Genomic DNA, 23,099 nt, shown 5'->3' with positions numbered 1-23,099 from the left:
GTACCCTGTAAAGCTTTGAAACTAAACAAAACAATGGCAATACTAAAAACTAAGAAAATATTAAAATATAAAAACGTCAGCTTGTAATTTAGCACCCTTGGAAGTTTTGTCTAAAACTTTGTTTATCGCAAACCATAGGGTATCATTTATTCGTCAGCATATATTTTATGTCACACCCACCATACTTTTAATCTTTTTAAGCGCTCTGCAGTCATTGTCATGGCTTTTCGATATATCTCTCGACGTACATTCACGTGGATCGTTAATTGGTTTTCTCCATAAAACCCGCAATTCGGGCCACTTTTTATGCCGGTTTTCCACCGCTATGCATTTAAATATTTCCGGGGTCCTCAAATTACATTTCGGTTAAATCACTTCCATTCTCTCTTAATCCCCCACCTCTGCATTTCTTCGCCTTTCGCCTTCATCAAGTGTGCATAACAAATATTACGCATACGCAGCGTGCAACCGATGCAATCAATATTTATAGCTGACCTCAACAAGCATGTGAGCCGATCAGGCGCATAAAGAGTCTCCGCGTTTAAATGTGCATAAATAATGAAATCGATTGCCTCTGACACACTCGGCCTGAGGAATTTGCATTAAATATGGGGAGGCGATAAAACGGCTTACGGTTTAACGGTCTTCGCTAATGAATTTGTACTTTAAAGTACTGATAAAATAATTACGGGTAATTTCCTTAAGGAACTCATAAAATAACCAGAGTGACATTCTTTTTTATATTGAAAATTCGTAGTTATAGTTTCAACCGCTGAAAACAAAACTATATTAATTGGAAAATTTAATTTTACTGTATTCTTTACGATTTCATTTCAATGAGCTCATTATAAATTTCAATTAATTGTGGAGGCAGTGAATTTACATTCCATTTTAAATTACCTCCTTCGACAAAATATGTAAAAAATGCACAAAACATAAGTATATCTAAATGTGTATTATTTCTTCGAATAACTTTTCATCTCCATATCAAATGCATAAATTTCAATCTGTAAATAATCGATAAATAACAATCCCAACGCACATTCGCTTTGTTATTTTACTGCACTTTTGCTTCCTCTGCAGCTTATGTATATGAAATCTTTTCACACAAATTGTCTGGAGCACTTGGTGCGTGCATAATTTGATTATATATCCCCTAAAGAGGGCGGGCTTCCGAAGGACCCCCCATTTCAACCACACCCCCTAGGGGACTCAGTTTCATTTCCAATCAACGCGGGATGTTGCAGTATTTTTTTCTGCCGTCGCCCTTCTTTGACACCATTTTCCTGGCCATTGGTGCCTGGTTAATTGAGTTGGAAAACTGTTTGGCCAAAGCCCCTGGAGCCATGGGTGTTCGGGAAAATACGGTAACGGGCTCTACTGCTGCCCAATCAATGAAGATGAAGGACGGTGGGATGCTGACAGCGTTGTTTCGTCCGAAAACAACTCCATCTGCAGATGCAGCTTCAGGTGCGGACGGGAATGGGTGATGAGCAAAACAAACTTTCATTAATTTTAAACAACTTAAGTCATCGCAACGGGGCAAGACAGACAACACCTCAGCTCACGGCAAAGATAAATGAGCCCGCTAATGACCCCGAAAAACGTTGGATAAACTTTCGCAGCTCAAAAACTTTAGATTAATGGCCGAGGCGAGTTCGCCCTGCTCCTGAGGCAGCAATTAAAATATTAGTTTGTTTATCCGTCAGGCAATCTATAACGAAAACTGACTCTTGATATGTTTTCCCGGGCGCCATTAATCAGGGCAATCATTATCGCGAGGAGCACAAATTGAAATGCCAAGGGTGGCTCAAATAAAATAAGATGGAATTTTCCCAACTAAATTGTCTCATCTCCCCCGCACATTTTGTGTCTTAAGTAAATGGATGTAATTACCATCACAACATTCGTAGTCATTGCACGTCTAAACGGCTTTCGGCAGCTTAATTAGCACTGAGACACGACACTCACCTGTAATAGTTGAGGATTTGGGTGAAGACCCCGGGGTGGCGATCGAAAAAGTATTCATTGAGTACCGGATCGTAGTTGGCCAGGGCTTCAGTCAGTCGGGAGAGACGTGTTGCGGGGATTTTCTTGAGCGTGGCCTTGTAGGTTTCATATCTGCAAAGGGAAAAATTCAAGGACATTTATTCCAAGGGGCTAACAAATTACTAATACCATAACCGCTTGACCCCTTATATCGAGCCATGAAACCCGACTCCCTGAAAAAGTGAGCGATAAAAAAAGGTGGAGTATTCCAGAGGAGCAAAAAAAACAGCAGGGAGGGTCAAGCAAGTGTAAGCAAAACCAAGCCATAAGCCATTTGCATACATTTCGCTTTTTTCCACGCTTTTTCTTTTTCACTCTCTCTTCCCCTTTTTTATATTGTGTGCCAAAAGCATAAAGCATTAGGGTTTTTGGTTATGGTTCTGGCCAAAGTCCTAAGTGGGTCACGTAGATTTTGGTCTAGAATTTCCTTTGTTTGATTTGACCTTTGACAAAGATCATTACCGCACTAAATTGATGGATTTTCAATTCATCCTGTTTGACGTTTGTTGATATTTGCTGACCAAACAAAAGTCACTTTTGTACATTTTCGGACATTTCGATGATTTGAATATGCTAATATTTAAGGAGTGGGAACTGGAACTTTTCTTCTTTGATTTATTAATGTAATGTTTGTATTTCTCTATATTATTCGCATTCATTATACAAAATCAAAACAACAGAAAATAAACTATTACAAATAGTTCTTGTGTTACTCCCCCATTGATACATTTAATTCCCAGGAAACACAAAGTTTACACGTGTTAATCATATTTCCACCTTGACTTCACCTACGAGTATCATGCCGCCACACACGAACCAAACTTAATTTACGTAATCATCCATAAAATTATACGAGCACATGGAGCGACAACGACTCCCACCAGGCGTAATTAAATTCAATTGAAAGTAATTTCCAACAAATTGTTGTAAATTTCATTCTCGCATTTATAACCCGCACACTCCCGCCCCGGCAATCGATGACATTTAAGTGCGTGTCCTGGCGAGCGGAGCTGAGCTGAGCCGAGCCGTCCATATGCAATTTATTTTTTACGCCCAACTGTTTGCTCTCGGTTATTAAATATTTCATGCAGCTGAGGACAGCAACCGCAGCGACAGCCGAATCATCAATAACCGGGCTCCGCCGCATAACAATTGCCATTAAAGTTTATTCGGGCGGTTCGGCGATGGTAATTGGCCCCGCCGGAGGACCAATGGAACGGACAGCAGTGGAGCCGGGAGTCGAACAAATGTTTGCTCAGTCTCCATTTCAATTGAATGCAATTTTCGGAGGGGCTCGGGCATTGTATTGAATTAGTTTTCCGCCTGTGATTGCTTTCGTTCGCCTTTTTTGTGTCCTGATTTTGACCAACGATGCGTATGCGTGATTCACTTGACAGCTGTGCCGAGCTTTCAATTTACGACTGGAATAAATTTCAGAGAGATTTTGACAAATTGGCCTAAATCGTATTTAATGAATTATGCTGAAATAAATTTCTTCCTCTTTTCGCCCATCAATTTCGTGTTTGTAATATGGCCCACAGCCGAAAAGTATGGTAGAACAATTTGTATTATGCGAGCGGTAAGAGGAGGAAATTTTCTGAAGAGTCAGCTAAATGATGGAGTGGACCCGCGTCCAAATAAACATCAACGTAATGATCAATAAAAAGGAATAAGCTCAAATCGGACATTTCACTAATGGTTTATGATTTCGTTGAATAATTTTACGCAAGTGAATGCCGAAACACGGTTTGTACAAATGACATGTATTGATTTTTTTAATATTTTCAGCATTATTTAATTTACGAATTTATTAAACCATTTAGACTAAATTGTGCTTATTTTATTTTCATAAAATCTTCCCTTTTCCAGTAAACAAGCCTGGGAATCTTGTTACACTTATAATATTCTTGTGGGTACACATGTAAATATATTGATTGATTGTCTTGAATGAAAGCTGATAAGCTTTTGATTATTTTTACTCTGTACTAAATTGATTTCCTCTAGTCATGAAATTCCAAGTTGGTTATTTTCCTATATAAGAAAACACATTAAGAAATAGCAAGTCATTTTGCACGAAAATCATAAAATTCTAGAATGTTTTTTTCTTTTAAGCGAAATCGTATGATAATTTATACCGTTGTGGCTGGCCAAGTTAATCTATCCATAGCTATAGAGCTCCATTGAGCATGGCAATTTGATAAACAACATTATAATAATTCCTCTCTCGCATACAAAATAAGTCCCACATGCAAATGCAATTTCATTTAAGTATTTTTAGTTTTTGTTTTTTATACTCTTTGTTATTGTTTTCTTTCTCTTTCTGGTTCTCCTTAATCAAGAGATTGTTCGGTAGCTATCTCTAGCTCTATCTCACTCGGACATTATCAGCAGCTATCGGTGTTGACAGACTAGCTTTTTAAACGATTTTGTATTTTTTTAAAAATATTTTACAATTTGACACATGAGATTTGTATGAAATATCACAGTAGTCTTTTGAAAATAATATAACAAATAGTTATTATTGTCGGACTCTGAAACATCCTTCATTTAATAAGTGGAAATATTGTGATACCTTTGTACTTATTTTCGAGGCTGAATAATTCTACATATATGTAAGTATGTTCATTAAAATTTAATTAACTTCTTGATACTATTTATATATTTTATTTAGTTTTTATCTTTCAGCTAAAATCATTTTTTTATTTATTTTATTTATTTTCATCTTTTTGGTGAAAGCATTGAAAATTCTTTGGCTATTTTTAGCTAGGCTTTAGTTTATACCCTCCATCTGACAGCACTTGTGGCGTGGCCTGAGTTCCCCCCGAGACTCTTGAAAAGTTCCTCCGTAGTTTTCGCGAGCGGCAACGCGACGACAGCGATTCAGTTGCCCGACGACCGCTGAGCAATTAACACGCAGTTCTAGTTTAGCGTTCTCGAGACTCTACCCCCCTTTTTTATCCGGAATATAAAGATCAGACCAAAATGCTGCGCGTTTTGAAGACCGGCGCCTTGCTGCGGGCACAGACCAAGAATTTCGCAGCTGCTGTTGCGAACTATTCCGCCCTCCCACAACCCCAAACCACGCCCGAAGTCCTCTACACCGGGGTAAGTCCGAATCCTAATCCGACAATGGAAAAAAGTGAAAACAATTATAAATAAATTGAGGCAGTTATCGCAATCGCATTCGCAATCGGAAGAACAGAATCAACGCAAAAGAAAGCATTAAACGTGTTTTTGAGTTGACCTTGAGCCATACAATTGCAGCTGTTATCGCTCAGAGCCCCTCCTCGAATGCCCTACATATGCGAAATCAAGTTTTTAGGTTTTCCAGTTTAGGTTTGCCCGTTTGGGTTTAACAAAAAGAAATTGGGCAAATCAACGAAACGCGAGCCTCGCACTCCGACATTCAGATCACGTACACCAAATGTTTATCGGCAGCTGTAAGGGATTGCAGGGGATTAGGTTGCCTAAGCGAATCGAAAGACCGGCGACTAAAAAAACGATATCGAAAAAGCAAAAAAAGCGTTAAAAAAACAAGTTCGCCGGCTATATTTGTTGTTATTTTTTTTTGCTTCTGATTTTAGTTGTTTGCCATTCCCGGTTTCTTTGTTACGTCAGAGCTGCTCGCACAAAAACAAATTTGTTTGCTGCGAATTCTCTTCCCTTATTCTTCTCTTCGCTTCACGGTTTCATTCTGCCACCAGGGAAATTTGCATAAATTCTACGAATTTGCCATCTTTATTTGTTATCTTTAGTGTCACCAATTAGAACTAGCGTTCGTTAGATTTAATTGAGAGGGGTTTGCGGTTAGCAACCGAGCCAAATGCGTTTTTTGTGTCCAGATGTGCCAAGGGATTCCATGAGATTGGGGTAATTGCGATGCATTAGAAAAAAGTTTAGGGAGAATCAGCAATGAAAGTTGAATGCCAAAATATATAGGCAAATCCCCAATTGGAAAATAAATATATATTTACAATTTGTCAATATTATTTCACATTAAGCATCAAAGAGTTCTAATTTTTCTCTTAATTTCAATTCATAATTATTTAGTGTTATTTCAATTAATACAGAAAAATAACAAAATATATGGTCCATAATATAATGGATGATCCAGAAAAATAATAAAATATATGGTCCATAATATAATAAATGATCCAGAAAAATAATGAAATATATGGTCTATAAAATAGTCGATGTTCCACTAAAAAAGCCAAACTTATGAATATATTAATCAAATAAAAACACCTCTTAACGAGGTAAAAAACTAGTGACGACCGCACCTTCAACATACAAAAGTTCTGATATCAACATTTGTGACGAAAAATTATTACACTCGTCATTAAATAGACTTTCTAATATTTTCTCATTCGGCCCGCCCTAGCAAACTATTCCAGCATTTTTCCCTTCACAGGCATTTTCTATTGCAGCGTGCCGAATGAGAAAATATTAGAAAGTCTATTTAATGACGAGTGTAATAATTTTTCGTCACAAATGTTGATATCAGAACTTTTGTATGTTGAAGGTGCGGTCGTCACTAGTTTTTTACCTCGTTAAGAGGTGTTTTTATTTGATATCAGAAGTTTTTGTTTGTTTACATTTGCTCTCATAGGAGCTAATATATACATTTAAATTTAAATTGGTCAATCATAATTTTTAAACTATTGTATTTTAACAAATTAAGTTAAAAAGGCGTTGAAGTATTTTAAAATACCTTTTAAACGAGGTATAGCACATGTCTGTACCTTTAGTAGTGTAGAACTTACAAACTAAAGAAATTTAGCTATTTTTAGCTTTTTCCCGCTAAAGTAGCGGCTTTTTCCAAAAGTCGTAGAACAAAAGATTCCTATATGGAACTCTTAAGTGCAAATTTACTGATTCCATGACCCTAAAATACAGTTCGGATACCCTCCCACAAAATTCAATACTCAGGGAGCGTTAATTGTTCGAGCTGGCAAAAGTGGCTATTTTCGTATAAAAATAACTTTTAAACGTGACTTTTTACAGTAATGTGTTATATACCAAAATTTAAGGAATCTCAAGGGCTATACAGTTTAAAGTTGTAAGGAAAATCGTTAGAGCCGTTTTTGAGAAAATTAAAAAAAAGCTAAAAAAAAAGTTTAAACAAATTTTATTTTGTTCATATCTTTTTAACTATTACATTTACTCAAATTGCATATAGAAGGCGTTTATAGCATTTAAAAATACCTTTCAAACGAGATGCAGCACAAGTCTGTAGCTTTAGTAGTATAGAAGTTACGGCTTTCCGAATTTTAGCTATTTATAGCTGTTTTCCCGCTAAACTAGCTAGTTTTTCCAAAAGTGGTAGAACAAAAGTTTTTTATATCGATGTGATGAACGTCATATCAAATTTTCAGAACTTAAAAAACATATTTTGGACAAGTGGACAAGTGGACAAGTGGACAAGTGGACAAACTGACAAACAGAATTAAATTTTCATTTTGGGAAGAAGAAGAAAATCTTATTTTGGCTATAACTTTTGAACGGAGCGTCGGATTTTGACAAATGACCCCTCATTCGACGGGTATTTTCAAAAGGAATACAACTAAAACATTGCGAGGGGGCATTTATCCCCACCGGCCCCAACAGCTCCAAATTTCGAAATTTTAACTTTTTCACTTTCCCCGCTCTCTCTCCCAAGCCAATTGATTTTCCTAAAGTCTTGGTATGCAATCCTTTAAGTTTTTGCAATACCTTTCGATAGGTGTATCATTCATTATGATCGGACCATCACAGTAGATTTTCATTTCTTCGTGTATATATAGTAGTCGCCTTCGCACACTCTCCTGGTGCGCTTCGTCACTACATGGACTGCCGTCCATAGTGATAGTATTAAAATCAAGTAGGTAAAAATAAATAATAAATTCTCATATTTTTAATATTTATTTTTAAAATCCAAAAAAGTCATAAAAAATATACAATTAATTAAATTAATCCTAATTCATATAGAAAAAAATATCACTCCGTGATCTCATACACTTTCTTATCTCTTGATTCATCTAATTGTTTTTTTTGTTACTATTGGCAGTTTCCACACCTTATCACTAAGTAGCCTGATTATTTTTGTGGGTCTTGCTATGTAGATAACATGGCACACTTTATAAAGTCGAGCTCCCTCATCAAACCAGTTCGATCGTCTAGCCAGACCCCCAAAATTATATACACGTGCCTTCGTCGCTGTATTTATGTTTGGCCATGTCTGGTGGAAAGTTTTATATTCGCAAGCACATTGTGAAATACTAAAGTATATGTATGCAAAAATAAGAAAGGAAATACAGCATGAATATAAACAGAATTAGAAACTTGGGATGACGTGAGGGGTTGAGAGCTCACTTCATTTCAATTCTAATCAGTTAGCCGGTAAACGTTTCAGATCACACGGGCTGGGGGATTGTCAGGTACACATGCTAACCGAACAATCAGACGATTCCGATAGAATAAAAACACGCATAGGCAGCAGCTAATAATAACAAATAACAGCAGTCAAGGGCTTATCACATAGGGGAGCGGCTTGTTTGACACTCCAGCTAAACCTTGTAAAATTAAACAGAACCCAATATGCGAGATTATGGAAATATTAACTCTTTTATTGCAGCTGTTTATCAACAACGAGTGGCACAAGAGCAAGTCGGGCAAAACCTTTGCCACCATCAACCCAACCACAGAGCAGACCATCGCCGAAATCCAGGGTGGCGATAAGGAGGATATCGATATTGCCGTGAAGGCTGCCCGCAGTGCATTCAAGTGAGTGTCAAGCGCAGATTTCAATTAGCTTGTTTATTTATGACCATTTCATAACCACCTAGGTTGGGATCCCCATGGCGTCGTATGGATGCCTCGGAGCGCGGTCGTCTAATCTACCGCCTGGCTGATCTCATGGAGCGCGATCAGGTCTACCTGGCCGTAAGTATGATGATAGGTAGTCAATATGACTATCTAATAAAAATTAAAATAAATAAAAAATAAATATTAATAAATAAATAATACATTTACTACATTTAATACATTTAATTTAGAATTCATGTTGAGTTCTTCTTTTGTAATTTGCTATCTATTAACCATTAAAGATCCTTTGATTAAAAATACAAAAATATTCCTTATCATTTACTTTTATTTAGTAGTTGATATAGAACTCTACAAATTTTTTTGATTTTTTTATTTTCACTTAAATAATACTAATAAAATTCTAAATTCTCTTTTAGAGCTTGGAAACCCTGGACAATGGCAAGCCCTACAGCATGTCCTACAACGTGGATCTGCCCACTGCCATTAAGAACCTGCGCTACTTTGCTGGCTGGGCGGACAAGAACCACGGCAAGACCATTCCCATGGACGGGGAGTTCTTCACGTACACCCGTCACGAGCCCGTGGGCGTGTGCGGTCAGATCATCCCCTGGAACTTCCCCATCCTGATGATGGCCTGGAAACTGGGTCCCGCTCTGGCCACCGGCAACACAATTGTGCTGAAGCCGGCGGAGCAGACCAGTCTGACTGCCCTGTACATTGCCCAGCTGGTGAAGGAGGCCGGCTTCCCGGAGGGCGTGGTCAATGTGGTGCCCGGCTTCGGAGGAGCTGGCGCAGCTCTGGCCAATCACAGTGACGTGGACAAGGTGGCCTTCACCGGATCCACCGATGTGGGCAAGCTCATCCAGCTGGCCTCGGGCAACACGAACCTGAAGCGCGTGACCCTGGAGTTGGGCGGCAAGTCGCCCAACATTATCCTGGCCGATTCCGATCTGGACTACGCCGTGGAGACGGCTCACTTTGGCCTCTTCTTCAACATGGGCCAGTGCTGCTGCGCTGGATCCCGCACCTTTGTGGAGGACAAGATCTACGATGAGTTCGTGGAGCGCAGCGCGGAGCGGGCCAAGAAGCGCACCGTGGGCAATCCCTTCGACCTGAACACCGAGCAGGGTCCCCAGGTGAACGAGGAGCAGATGGAGAAGATCCTGGGCCTGATCCAGACGGGCAAGCAGCAGGGCGCGAAGCTGGTCGCCGGCGGCAGTCGTCCCGAGGGTCTGCCCGGCTACTTTGTCCAGCCCACGGTGTTTGCCGATGTCCAGGACAACATGACCATTGCCAAGGAGGAGATCTTCGGACCCGTTCAGCAGTTGATTCGCTTCAAGAAGCTCGACGAGGTCATCGAGCGGGCCAACAACTCGGATTACGGCCTGGCCGCTGCCGTTTTCACCAAGGATCTGGACAAGGCCAACTACATTGTGGGCGGTCTGCGGGCCGGAACCGTGTGGGTGAACACCTACAACGCCCTCGCCGCCCAGGCTCCCTTCGGTGGCTACAAGATGTCCGGCCATGGACGCGAGAACGGCGAGTACGCCCTGTCCAACTACACGGAGGTCAAGAGCGTCATCGTCAAGGTGCCCCAGAAGAACTCCTAAGAAGGAGGCTCTATTTCCTCCAAGAGGGAACTTAAAATGGTTCACCCCGTTTATATTTACTAAACTCGGGCGGTAATCTGTTTGCGTTACATCTACTTACGATCTACATCTCTATATGCACATAAGTATAGATTCATCTGTGGGATATTGCTTGTCTACGGCCAGTTTCTGTATTCTTTCCATTCGGTTAACTCAGTTTAAGTGTACATCTCTATTTTGAAATAAAGTTCTTTGAGAAATTTGTAGTTTTTAAAAACGTAATGTTATATTTGGGACAGGATTTATTTATAAAAAGGTCACTATAAAAATATTAATATAATTTATAATAGAGCCCCTAAGTAGCTTTGTTTAAAAGACAGCTATAAAGTATTTTAGGAATTTTCTTTGGCCAATTGAAAGCCATACTTCTTTCATTCTTTTTATACCCTCTTTTGTACTGTGATGGTTTTATGTGTGATCCCAATGTTTGCCAATAGATTCCTGGCTTTGTTCATGGCACACTCTGAACTGAATGTCATTATTTTGCTTATCCCACAAACACCAGGATAAAGCAAACAAACACCGAGATACTTCCTCCTCGCAGCTTACACTGCACGAAACGCTGATTGGTTTAGCATAGAGCCAAAAGCAAACGGAAAAAGTGAGCAGCACGGAGCTCGTCTATCTAGGAGAAATAAGCTTACATTTATTTGCATTTATTGGCATTTTCCATCGTTTTGTTTTAGCCCAGAATGCTTTGTGTGTGTGGGTTTGTATCTGTGTCTGCATATCTCAGGGACTTAGGAACACACATATCAGGACACACTCACACACACACAGCAGGTCGTCTTTCATCCGACATCATGGCAAAAAGAGAAAAGTTGTCCATTAGATTGGACAGCAGCTGAGCGTGTCAAGTGCTTTGCGGTTAGTGCACAAGTTTTTCTCTTATTTTCCACTTTGTTGTTTTCCAAATTGAATAAGCGCATTTGTATGCAATTTATTTAAAATTTGTATTTCAATTTTTACGATGACCGGAAGGCCAAAGTGCAAATGGTTATTTGTTTTACATACATATTTATTGCCTGGCACTTGAATGGCTGGAAAAGTGCCGGGAATTTGAATATTCTAAGCACGGAATATTATTAATATATTATTCAACATGAATTATTTCATTATGAGATTAAATATTATACCTTGTATATCAACATAAAAAAGGTTACATTCTGTTTAACAGTTTGGACAATTTTAAATGGAAATTTTATAAATCAAATTTAAGCAACAAAGTATAAAATACTATTAAACGTTTATGATTTATGATCTCTAATATTCATTCTAGTTTGTATTTACCGTACAGTGATAAATTTTCCGAAACTAAAATGTATTTTTTATGCCGTTTGCATGATACACTCTTAATTCGATTTTTGCTTTTCCATTCAAAAGAAAGAGCAGAGTTCACTAAGCCCCCCACGATGTACACACAATTATTTTATTTTAGCCATGCTCTTTTTTGGAACGAGTTATTTTAAATTGATTTTCGCTTGATGGCCGCCATTCATACATATTCAAGAATCCAATCCGGCAAAAAATGAAAATGGCATGGGAACAAAAGTCTGGAAAAACTGTTAAAATTGCAAATGATCCATGGGCAATTTTAATACCCCAAATGGCAGGTGGCCAACTCGAAAAAAGGCGACTAACAGGGCCAACACAGGACTACGGTTAGAAGGAGAAGTGAGAGGGGGGAATATGGAGAAAGGAATGATGATTGCCAAAAGCGCAGCCGTGCGCATTGAGGCGCGTGCACAGGTGCGCTCGAGCGTTGTAGTTCTTAGTTCAGGCTCGAATGCGGGGCATAATTGAAAATCATTTTTCACCGGACTTAATGTGCAGCCAGAAAAATGCTGTTATTAACTGCCACGGCCATACTTTAATTATCCTGCCACACCAAAACTATAATTCAGCATTTGCACTCCACAGCAAAAGCCGCCAAAAGAGCGTGGCCGAGAAAAAAAAACAAGTATCCGCCACGTTGGCCAATTTGCAGTCACTCTTTTTTTCACAGCGGCAATTCAACTTTATCACAGTGTCTACACTCGATTACATTGTTATGTTCAGCGACCAAAAGGCTGCCAAAGAGGGTGAAAAAAAATGGGAGGAAAAGTAACTTCTCCCACTGGGGACATCGAGATGCCCAGCACTTTGATCATTAGCCGGAAAATGGCCATGGACACGGCGCAGATAAGCCAAGAAAAGAGCCAGAGCAACCAGAAAGCAGGGGGAATATCCCCAGGAGGAGGGTAAACAAAAGGCTTAACAAGGATTAGCAATGTAAACCAGATCAAAAAAAATTCTTAATGGCAACTTAAATTCCTTCAGCCCAAAATTATGCAACGATGATTTCGCCATTTGGCGCGTTTAAAAACCGCGCTGGAAACGCTGGGAAAACGCAAGTACCCATAAGTGAAAAATCAAATTGGGTTCAACACACTCACTCACGCAATTGCATCGCACTTAACCCAATAAAGTGCCTGCGATCCAGTTTCAGACCAGATGTGTCAGCATATTGCCATCCCATTTGGGCCCCCATCAGCCTCAGTCCTCCGATTTCTCTTCGCTGTTGGCCTATTACCTCCGTTAAGCAGGCTAAATGCTGTGACACAGACACATCGTCGTTTTATGGCCGTAATGCGATTTACGCACAGTGGGATCAAAGGGATAACCAGTGGGAAAAACCGGTAAGTTTTGGATTATTATATTTTAAGTTACTTTGTTACAAGTATTGAAATCGCAATGCGAGTGATATTATTTATATTATTAAAATGAATAATAAAAAATTTCCATATCTTATAAAAATTGTTTATTTAAAATTATCAAATTACTGTGACCTGTTTCGTTTAAGATTTCTAATTTAGATATTTTAAATTAACTCCACAAATTAAATGCCAATTTGAACCTTACCAACTCAAATTAAGGTAAACAACGCGCAACGGTTAGTTAGTTAGTTAAAAATAACTGAACCGCGTCTGCTTTAAAATCGATTGATTATTTTATTTTAAGCTCCTTAATTGACCTCAGCCACTGGCCAAATCAAGCCAGTAATTAAAAATTCAACATAACCCGCATTTGTTGGATTTGGTCGCCGCAGATGCCATCGATTTTCACGCCATCAACGTCAATAGCGTGAAAATGCGCAAAAATGCCGTAGCAGTCAATAAGGTGGAACTTTGTAGTCCTGCCAACAGCAGCAACATTCTGATGCAACAACGGCAGCAGCAGCAACTGCAACAAAAGCGAAAACGATGATGGCTTTGATGCCACTTCAAATGGAAACGCTCACATACATCATCCCATCGCTCGACATCCAGCTCGTCTGGTTCTAAGAATCCGCCGACTGTTACGGGCCTTTTGTTGTTTGCCGAATGCAATGGCATTTCCGTGTCCGTCCCCGCCCCCTCTGGCCACGCCCTCCGTTACACATGTCGCACACGAAAGCGGCAACATCAGTGTACCCTGTAATCGCAAATTGACGCTGTTTCCCTGGTGATTTCGATTTGTGATACTAGTACAAACTGTTTAATTTAAATTTTTAAATTAAACAAAATGTTGAAGCTTTGATGTCTCCATGAAAAAGGATTAAGAAAGCTTAAAGAGGAGAGATATTTTTGGAAAACTGGCAATATCAACAAAGTCTTTCAACATTATTATCTAGCTTAGTGAAATCTAAGCAAAGATTATTTTCTAGGTATATGTATCTAAGAATATATATGTACATTTAATTCAAAATAATTATTTAAAAGGAAAAAGCTTATCTAGCAATTTAAACTTATTTTATTTAAAGCAATTTTATTTTCTTTTCAGCTTCTAAATTAAATCGGTGACATTTCTCTTTTTATTTAAATTATGTCATTGGGCTACACTATCTACCAGGTATCTTGGTGTCGGGGAACTGGATTAATGCCTGCTAGCTTGTTCCTTCTGCCTGTGGCCCCGTCACCCATTTTTTGTTTGCCGCGCCAGTCCGGAAATGTGCATAAAGTGGAAGTGTATTGCGCATTGGCGTGAGAAGAGCCATTGATGGGATGGTCTCCCGCCTCCGAATAGGAGCATATATACCCCAAGCCCCTCTCCCCCCGCCAGGAATCCTGTCGGCATGCCGGAGGCGCCACAAAAGCCAGACGCAGACGCTGGCGAGGCTGATGAGTTGCCAGTGGCATTGCATCGCCATCGCCATCGCTCTTGGCTATTAACTTGCTCAAATATTTGCTCAGGCAGCCGCGATGCACTAGACGCTAAAAACAGCAAACATGGCCAACACAAAGCAAACAACGGTGGGGCTCTAAAAGGAGGCAAAAATGAGCGATAACGTGGAAGGAAAATGTCCTTTTGTAGCCAAGAGTAAGCCAAGCGACAAGCAGCGCAGCTTCAAAGGACAACACTTTTTTGTTTGCGGAATACAAGCAGAAACCACTTAGAAACCGAAAAAGTGTTTATGCCATGCATTAAAGTTTAAATAAAAATTACCCCAGCACCATTTGCATTTTACTTTATGCAGCTGTACAGTTTAGTTTCATAATTTAGCCATGAAAATAAAACTTTGGGCGAACAATTAACACATGATTTTATAAAATAACAGTTTATATTAAACTTTTCAGAATTTTCACAATTTTTATTAAATTCTCTAAAGGATTTAAAGCACCAGAGTTCTGAAAATAAATATATTGTAATTTTATTTAGGTTACAATGCCCCGCCTCGTTTAAGCACAGTTACAAAATAGCATTAAAATGTCTTATTTCGGTCTGGCTAATAAAACACCAAGAAATATTCTTAAAAAGCTTTAAGGAGGCCTCCGCGCACAATTGAAAATAAGGCAACGCCCGGGCGTTCTTTACGAGGGACTGCCGACAAAACAAATTTAGCCATAACTCCTAATGCGCCCCATGACCTAGGCGAAATTACATTGAAATATATGAAGACTTTCTTATTTGGCAACAGGGCCTCGGCCCCCGAGGAGACCTTTGTGCGCTGATTGTAAAACCCTTTTTAATTAACTCGCACAAACTCGCGAACAAAACGCGTTCGCGAGTCACAAAGTAACACAAGCGCCGAAGCAAAAGCGCGTTTTCGAGCCATTTTTATTCGGCGTTACCAGAGGCAGAAAAAGACCTGGCCCGAACAGATATTCCCTGCGCCCATTCTCCTCCTCCACTTTGCCAAACATTTCTGAGTTTGTTTTTCCTGTCCCGCACCGACAGAACCCCCCTTGCGTCCACATCCTTATCCCCAACCCCTCAGCTTTACAAATTGTATTTCAACGGTTTCGCGCTTCATTAAAATTGCTGTTAAAATAACACACGCACACGCGGCGGGGAAAAGGAAGCGGAAGCCCCTGCACAAGGACGCATAGAAATAGCTAGAGATACTCACATGTGTGCACGAAGAAAAAATATATCCTATTCATAATTTTAGATCCAGAAATATATCCCAAGATTTCATATGAAATTTATGTATTTTATTTATGTAACTTTTTAGGACATTTACGGTATAAGTTATTATAGCTTAAATATTTTAAATAATTATAATACATATCATATCAAGAGACATATCATAATATTTCTTAAGAAATATAGATATTTAAAGTAGCTTTTTAGGCGAAAGTATATAGCCTGAAATATTCAAAATTTTACTGCTTAAAAAAACTTTTCTTACTTCTACAACCAATATAATATGGTTAGTTTACAAATATGTACATTGTACATAATATTACATTTTCGGCATTTTTTCGCTCTAATTTTATATCAGAAAATTTATCAAACTTATTTTATGTTTTTTTCTTTCTGTGTAGGACTGTGTGTTTGTAAGCGTGTGCCAGCTGACAAGGCTTACAATATGATTTTGTGGTTCTGTTCATTTTTTGAGCTTGGTCTTGCTTGCTGCTGTTGTTGTGTGCAGAGTTAAAAAATTGTTCCCCGCATATAAACACACCATTCAACGCACTCGAGCACACGAACATACGAACTCACGAGCACTGAAGTTAACCCATGAGTTGAGTTGGTTTCTTCTCTCTTTGTTAGTTCTTGAATTGAGGCACTGAATTCAGTCTCATCCAGCTAGTTTATAGAGTTTATTTAACAACAACACTACACCCCAACTTTTCAAACTTTAAGATGGCTGAATCTCGCAAATAAAGTTACGCAAATTTATGCTTACAGTTGGAGTGAGTTTTAAATCTTTCTTGAGATGCAAAACTGACGAAAAGGATGAAAACTTGTCTTGATTTATAATGTTAAAAAAATCATATAAAATCATAACTTAAGAAAAAGATTTAAAAGTTCATTTAAAACTGAAAACCAAAAATCCAAATGTCCAACACTTTGACCCCAATATCACTAAATTTAAGCTTTTATGGGCCAGCATGCCTTTAACCTTCTTTTAATGCGCCTGGGCCTCAAAAGATATCCGCCAGCTAAAGTGTCACTAAATCTCACACCTCGACACCCAGAAGGGTTAAAGTGGGCCAATTTTTTTTGGCGGTTTTTTCTTTCTTTCTTTTTTTTAGGCCATAGGCGGTATTCGTTTCGTTTTCAGTGTTTATTTATTTTATGGCCCTTTTTTCTGCTGAAGTTTCAAAAAAAGAAAGCACCAAAAAAAGCAAGCAAAAAGGAACCGAAAATGTTTTCCAATTTCGTGGCTCCCGCAGACAGAAGAGACCTCGATGAACGCCTGACTGAGTGACAACAACAGTGGTGGGTTAAGGGAGAGGATAGGGGTCAAGGGGCAGGGAGCGGCAGATGATTGGGCGGAAGGCGGAAATTTCGGGTCTGGCCGAGTATATTAAAAGCCGAAAAGTTAATGAAGCGTTAGGCGCTGCAGACGAAGCCGCAATAAAGCGGTCCAAACATAAAACAGCAAAAGAGCAGGAAATTTATTTATTACTTTGCTATTTCCGCCCGGCCACGTTCCTTAACTTGGCTATTTAAACAGAAACAAAAACAAAGGCAAAACTCAAAAAACAAAACGAGAAGCATTTCAAGTCGCTACTTCAACTTTTTTCGTGCTCCTTCTGTCAGGACACGCGCAGCTGTTGATTTTAAATTGTTGTTCTCCTTGTTGGCTGTGGTTTTGTCAGCTTTTCCAGCTTTTCCCGCTTTTCTCGCACCGTCGCTGGAGTGTCCTTTGTTTCCCAGTGTGAGTGTGAGTGCGAGAGCGAGTATTAGTGTGAGTGTGAGGCGGGAGGACTCGCTTTGGGCCATTGTCTTTGCCACTTGCCTCTAAGCGGCTACTTGAGCAGTGAAACCGGCACGAGCATTTGCATTTTACTTCTGCTTTCACTTATTCTTTTTCCCGGTTTTCTTTTTTTTATTCTCGCTCGGGTGTTGGCTTTCTCTTTTTGTGCTGCAGCAAATGCCGCAGAATGCTTGTCAGCAATTTGTCATCCTCCACAGCGTCCTCCCACTTATTTGTTCCGCTCTGCAGCGGCAGGACAATGAGACATTTCTGTTGGTGTCCTGGCCTGAAGTTGAATTGCCATTAAAAAGCAGTTCAACCAAGTCGATGTAAAAGTTTATTTGTTAATTAGACGGAAGAAGAAGTGATAACATTAGTAAGTATCAATTGGATACATTTTGTTGAAACTTATTTTAAAGTATAGCATGGCTATCATCGTCCTTAAAAAGAAAGATAGAGCTTTTCGTCGGAAATAATTTTTAAAACAATTATAATAATAAATTAATTGGTTTACTGATCTGAGTTTATTGGCAATTAATATTTTAAAACAAGAGAGAACGCTATAGTCGGGTTGTTGACCCGACTATCTAATACCCGTCACTCAGCTAAAGGGAGTGCGAACGCTGTGTCGGGTTGGTGTCCCGACTAATAATCGTAACTCAGCTAAAGGGAGTGCGAGGGAGATAGATATATAATTTTTGATTGCGTATAACTTTTTAATGAATGGTCCGATTTGAAAAATGACTTCTACATTTCGATAGGTATAAATATACACAACAAAATTGCATTTATACTTCTCGGAAATCTTTAAAGATGTGGGCGCAGGACCCATTTTAAAATCGTTAGTGGGCGATTGTGGGCGTTAGAGGGGGCGTGGCGCTCGGCTAAAATAAACTTGCGCTGCGTAGGAAGCCAAAGAATGTGTGTGGGAAATCTCAACCTTCTAGCTTTTGTAGTTTCTGAGATCTCAGCGTTCATACAGACGGACAGACGGACAGACAGACAGACAGACAGACGGACAGACGGACATGGCTAGATCGACTCGGCTAGTGACCCTGATCAAGAATATATATACTTTATGGGGTCGGAAACGCTTCCTTCTAGCTGTTACATACTTTTGCACGAATCTAGTATACCCTTTTACTCTACGAGTAACGGGTATAAACATACTTGACCATATATTTCTGATATAAATCTGTGTATGATACACAGTTTCAGATGTGCCCTTTTCTAGATTATATTTTTGAATGTGCTTATTTACGGTATTTAATTTCTTTAAACCTATTTCAATCATTTAAATAAAAGATACCAACGCCAAACCACTTAGCTAAGCTCAATAAACAAATTAAAGCTTTTGAGATAAAATAAAATGCGAGGGCATCAGGATTCATCTTCCATTATGAGCACAAGAGCAGAGCCTTTGATGGTTGATGTCGCAGCCCGCTTTATTTATTGACTGTTAAACTTTTCATTAGCCATTTCGTTTAATTCGCACACAATGGCGTGAGATTGAAGAGCGAACCGAGGGCCTTCCCTGGGAAAGCAGGGAAAATCCCAACAATGGCGGGGAGAAAATGGCAGCGGAAATACGCAGCATCACAAACAAACAACCAGCGGCACTAAGTATAATGTATTTGTGTTGAAAGACAACCACAGTGGCAGCTTTATTGCCAGTGTGTGTGTGATTGTGTGAGTGAGTGAGTGAGTGCCGGCGAATGTGTGCGTGAATCAAAGATACAATCAGTGCGCAATTGTCTGCGTTGATGAGCAGCAGGATCTGGGAGTCGCCCATCCTCGAACCGACCAATTCCCAAGCCATTGCCCATACAATATTCGCTCCTCTTCTCTCTTTTTATGACAAAAAATGCCGCGTAATCACAATGATAATCATCACACATCCAAATACCAAGGGGAACTTGACGAAATACATATAATTCCCATTATTATTGGGCTGAATAAGAAGCTTTTCATGCTGGTCATGATTGAGATTTTACTTAAAGTTGAGGCAATGTATTTCGAAACAGCATCCAAGCATTTAAAGGAATTGGAATTTATGTGCCTTGTCTTGCAGTTTGAAGTCCCCATTTAGTGAGCATAAAATTAATAGATTAATTGAAATCAAAGTCCCAGTCGAATTGAAAACAAATTAGTAATTAACAATGCATTTCAGGAAATTCACTATAGCCACTTTGTCTCGTAATTAATACCTTAATTAAAGATATCAATTACATTTTAGCTAACGATAATATAATGATATAGAGAAGGCTTCCTCTTATTAAGAGATATCAAAGTCAAGTCAAAATTAAAATTTTATTTATTTAAACATTTATTTATTTAATTTTCAATCAAAGGACTTTAATATTTGGCTGATGCTGATTGAAAATTGAATTTCATTTGCAGTATAATTTAATTGATCAAAATATGTGCATTTTATTATTTCATAATTCAAATGGGCAGCGTATGAGGCCTTTGAATAATGATGTTGGGCCACAATCAACTCATGTGTAAAATTGGTACAGCTATTGATTTACAAACGGGAAGAACCTCAATTGAGTTTAATTACTAATTAGAGTCCATTTTAATTAAGTTTATGAATGTAAGTTCTGACTGTGAACTGTGAATAACTAGCAAATAACAAGGATCATATGCCATCTCCTTTGGCAGATTTTCAAACAACAATGCGAATTTACCTTGTTTTGAACAGCCTAACTCAAATTAATATTGAATTTCAGTTGCAGTATAGACGTATTAAATGCCTGTCCGAAATCAACTGATTTGTAAAATTGGTAACAAACAGTAAACAGCCTTATTTTAATATAATATTAATAACGTCGAATTAGGACTGTGGATAACTATCTTATAATTAGGATCTAAGGCCATCAGACTTGGCAAATGTCTAAGCAATAAGGAGAATTTATTTTGTTTGCTACAACCCTACAGAACTTAACCTGCTTTACCGCTTCGCTGGGCCACAAGTATTTTAAGCGCATTTTCTCGGGGTTCCCTTAAAGGCGACAACTTTTGGTCTCAGCTCGAATACGAAACTTGGGGAGCAGGCAAACAACTTACAGCAGAATATACTCGCAGTGCAATGTATTCCATTTAATGCTCACACGAACAATGCTTGTATGCCGCCTGTGCATGTATTATTTGTGCTAAAAACGTCGGCGAGCTGACAGCGTGATGCCAGTCAGCCCAGCCAGCAATGGCCCGCATAAGTATGCTAGAAAAGTGTGTGTAGTCTAGAAGGATACCGACACAGACAGGACTTAAACAAGCATTCGAGTAGTGCGACATATTACAACCCCCCTTTTTCCACCCACTTCGCCTCTATGGCAGTCCACAGAACTTTAAGCGAAACTGAAACCGAAGCTTTCATCCATTTAGATGGCAAATGTCGGTGAGAGATTTATATACATATTTTTGTGCAGAAGTAATGGGCGGTTTTTGCGGCTTCCCACTGGAAAAAAAATCAATAACTCGGTTTTTAAATATTTTTGCTTTAAATTAAAAATTCTAAATTCTCTTATTAAATAGTCTATTTGCCTATCATTGTTTTCCTTGGTATTGTATATTTTCCATTTGCATTTCTCAGCAAGATTTTTAAAGTTTACGTAAGTGCAGCATTTCAGTGCTCCACCCACAAACCGCCTGGTGACGCTACATTCAAGTGATTTTTTGTATGCCACAATATTTTATATATTTTTTTTAAGAAATGTGTCAATTTAATGGCTTTGCTTTATGGGCGTGGTGGATTTGAAAAGGGCCCCGCAAGAATGCCTTTTACCACAGTTGTCTACTTTTTGTTGATATTTCATTCTCTTTTTTGTGGTCATTGCTGCGGTTGATACAAAAAAAACACAGTAAAATAGAATTTATACTGTGATGATGCAATTGCAATTGCATTGTTAATTTTGCAAAGTGCGGTTAACCGAGCGGACAAAATATGTTGGCAGCAATAAAATTAACCCGCTTTGTGTGGGTCAAAGTGGTCCCAAAAAGATAGTGTTCAGTGATGGACAAAAAACGGCTTAAAAATTCGTGCTAAATGTAATTGAAAATGTTAAAAAAAAATACCTGGAATTCGAGGGAGAATTATGCTCTTAATTTTGTATACAATGAGAATACCGAGAAGAGCCACCGAAAAATATCCTGGGCCTTTTTTCTTAATCGCCCCACTCACATTGGCCATTAACGGAATCATAAATTATTAACTAGGCACGAAAATCTGCAGCTGGATAAATGCTCTCAGCCAGAAAAGTGCGCTCAAGCAGACAAGGGCCCCAAGTCGAGGGTGGCTATATACTATATACATATCTCCAAAAAAAGCACAGCTACACACGACGACAACGATGATTCTGATGATGATGATGATGGGCCCGATGACGATGCTGATAATGGAGCTTACAACTCAAAGCCAGGGCACAGTTATTTACATGAATGTTCATTGTACATACAGCAAATCACACATACAAACAAGAGTCAACGTTTCCTGTTGTAACACAAATTGTGAACAATTTCACTAGTTCTATTTTGTTTTTCTTATTTTTCCCCCTTTCATATAGTTGGCAAGGATAACAGACTACGTATCGCCTCCATTGTTTTGCCAGGCGTAATCACAACAATGCCCAAATAATGACGGAAATACATGGGAACTATCCTTGGCCAATATCCTGTCCAACTGAAAAAATACAGTGTCGATAGCCCAAGTGCGCTAAATTGGATTGAACGCTGGTGTGTTTCTATGGCAACACAAATATGGCGAATATATTAAATCAACAGGATGTGCTACGTGATTTGGCAATGCCTAAGATAAATACAAACAGGAGCACCATCTATTTTCGTATAAGCATAAAAACTTGAAACCAAATATTATTTCAATAGCAATGAAGCGATATTCTTTTTTTATGGATTTTTTATGTTCAATAGAGGTTGTAAATTTGTTTTCCTTATTATTTGTATTTTGATATCCTAAATTTTTTTATCCAAAGTTGAAGAAATAAATTGATTAAATGTTTTTATAAGCTTAAACAAACATTCCACATATTTATTTGAAAAGAATTTGAAAACTATTAAAAATTGAAACTTGCAGTTCTGTTTTCTATATTTTTCATTGTTACTCAAATCCCGTTCTGTTACCAATATAGATAGTTTGTATTTAATTTCAGATTACAGCTTTTAAGCAAACTTAAGCAAACACTTACCTTATTCCGCCCACATTGAGTATAATCCGATTTTCGCCATCCATGTTGCATGCAACAGTTGTGGCAACAGCAGCCGCATGCCAAACCAATTCCTTGATGGCCCGCCAGCAAATCGAACAAAACCTTCGACACTCCTCGGTTGGCTTTCACTAGACGTAACCCTTAAATTTAACCAAAAGCTGCCCCACCATATGTAGGTATTTATTTTAACACGAACACTCCGGC

At 38.8% G+C, this 23,099-nt stretch overlaps 2 protein-coding genes across 3 annotated transcripts in view; one reads left to right on the top strand and one right to left on the bottom strand.

The window, feature by feature from the left end:
* Nucleotides 1–23,005, bottom strand: part of Shawl (Shaw-like) — a 35,811-nt gene extending 12,806 nt beyond the window's left edge. For both annotated transcript variants that reach the window (XM_044395017.2, XM_070217923.1), the window contains exons 1-2: nt 22,875–23,005; nt 1,972–2,121 (exon numbers count right to left, since the gene is read on the bottom strand). In XM_044395017.2, the coding sequence (XP_044250952.2) occupies nt 1,972–2,121; nt 22,875–22,918 (194 nt within the window). In that variant the 5' untranslated portion in view covers nt 22,919–23,005. The remainder of the gene's footprint in view (nt 1–1,971; nt 2,122–22,874) is intronic.
* On the top strand, nt 4,744–10,719 carry Aldh (Aldehyde dehydrogenase). Its single transcript, XM_017150817.3, has 4 exons — nt 4,744–5,154; nt 8,663–8,811; nt 8,874–8,970; nt 9,270–10,719. The coding sequence occupies exons 1-4, from the start codon at nt 5,032–5,034 to the stop codon at nt 10,461–10,463; spliced, it is 1,563 nt and encodes a 520-aa protein (XP_017006306.2). The 5' UTR covers nt 4,744–5,031; the 3' UTR covers nt 10,464–10,719.
* Nucleotides 23,006–23,099: the final 94 nt, after the last annotated feature.

Source organism: Drosophila takahashii, chromosome 2L (assembly GCF_030179915.1).
Source record: "Drosophila takahashii strain IR98-3 E-12201 chromosome 2L, DtakHiC1v2, whole genome shotgun sequence".
Classification (NCBI taxonomy): domain Eukaryota; kingdom Metazoa; phylum Arthropoda; class Insecta; order Diptera; family Drosophilidae; genus Drosophila; species Drosophila takahashii.
The sequence above is the reverse complement of the archived record's forward strand: the minus strand, read 5'-3'. Positions and strand labels throughout refer to the sequence as shown.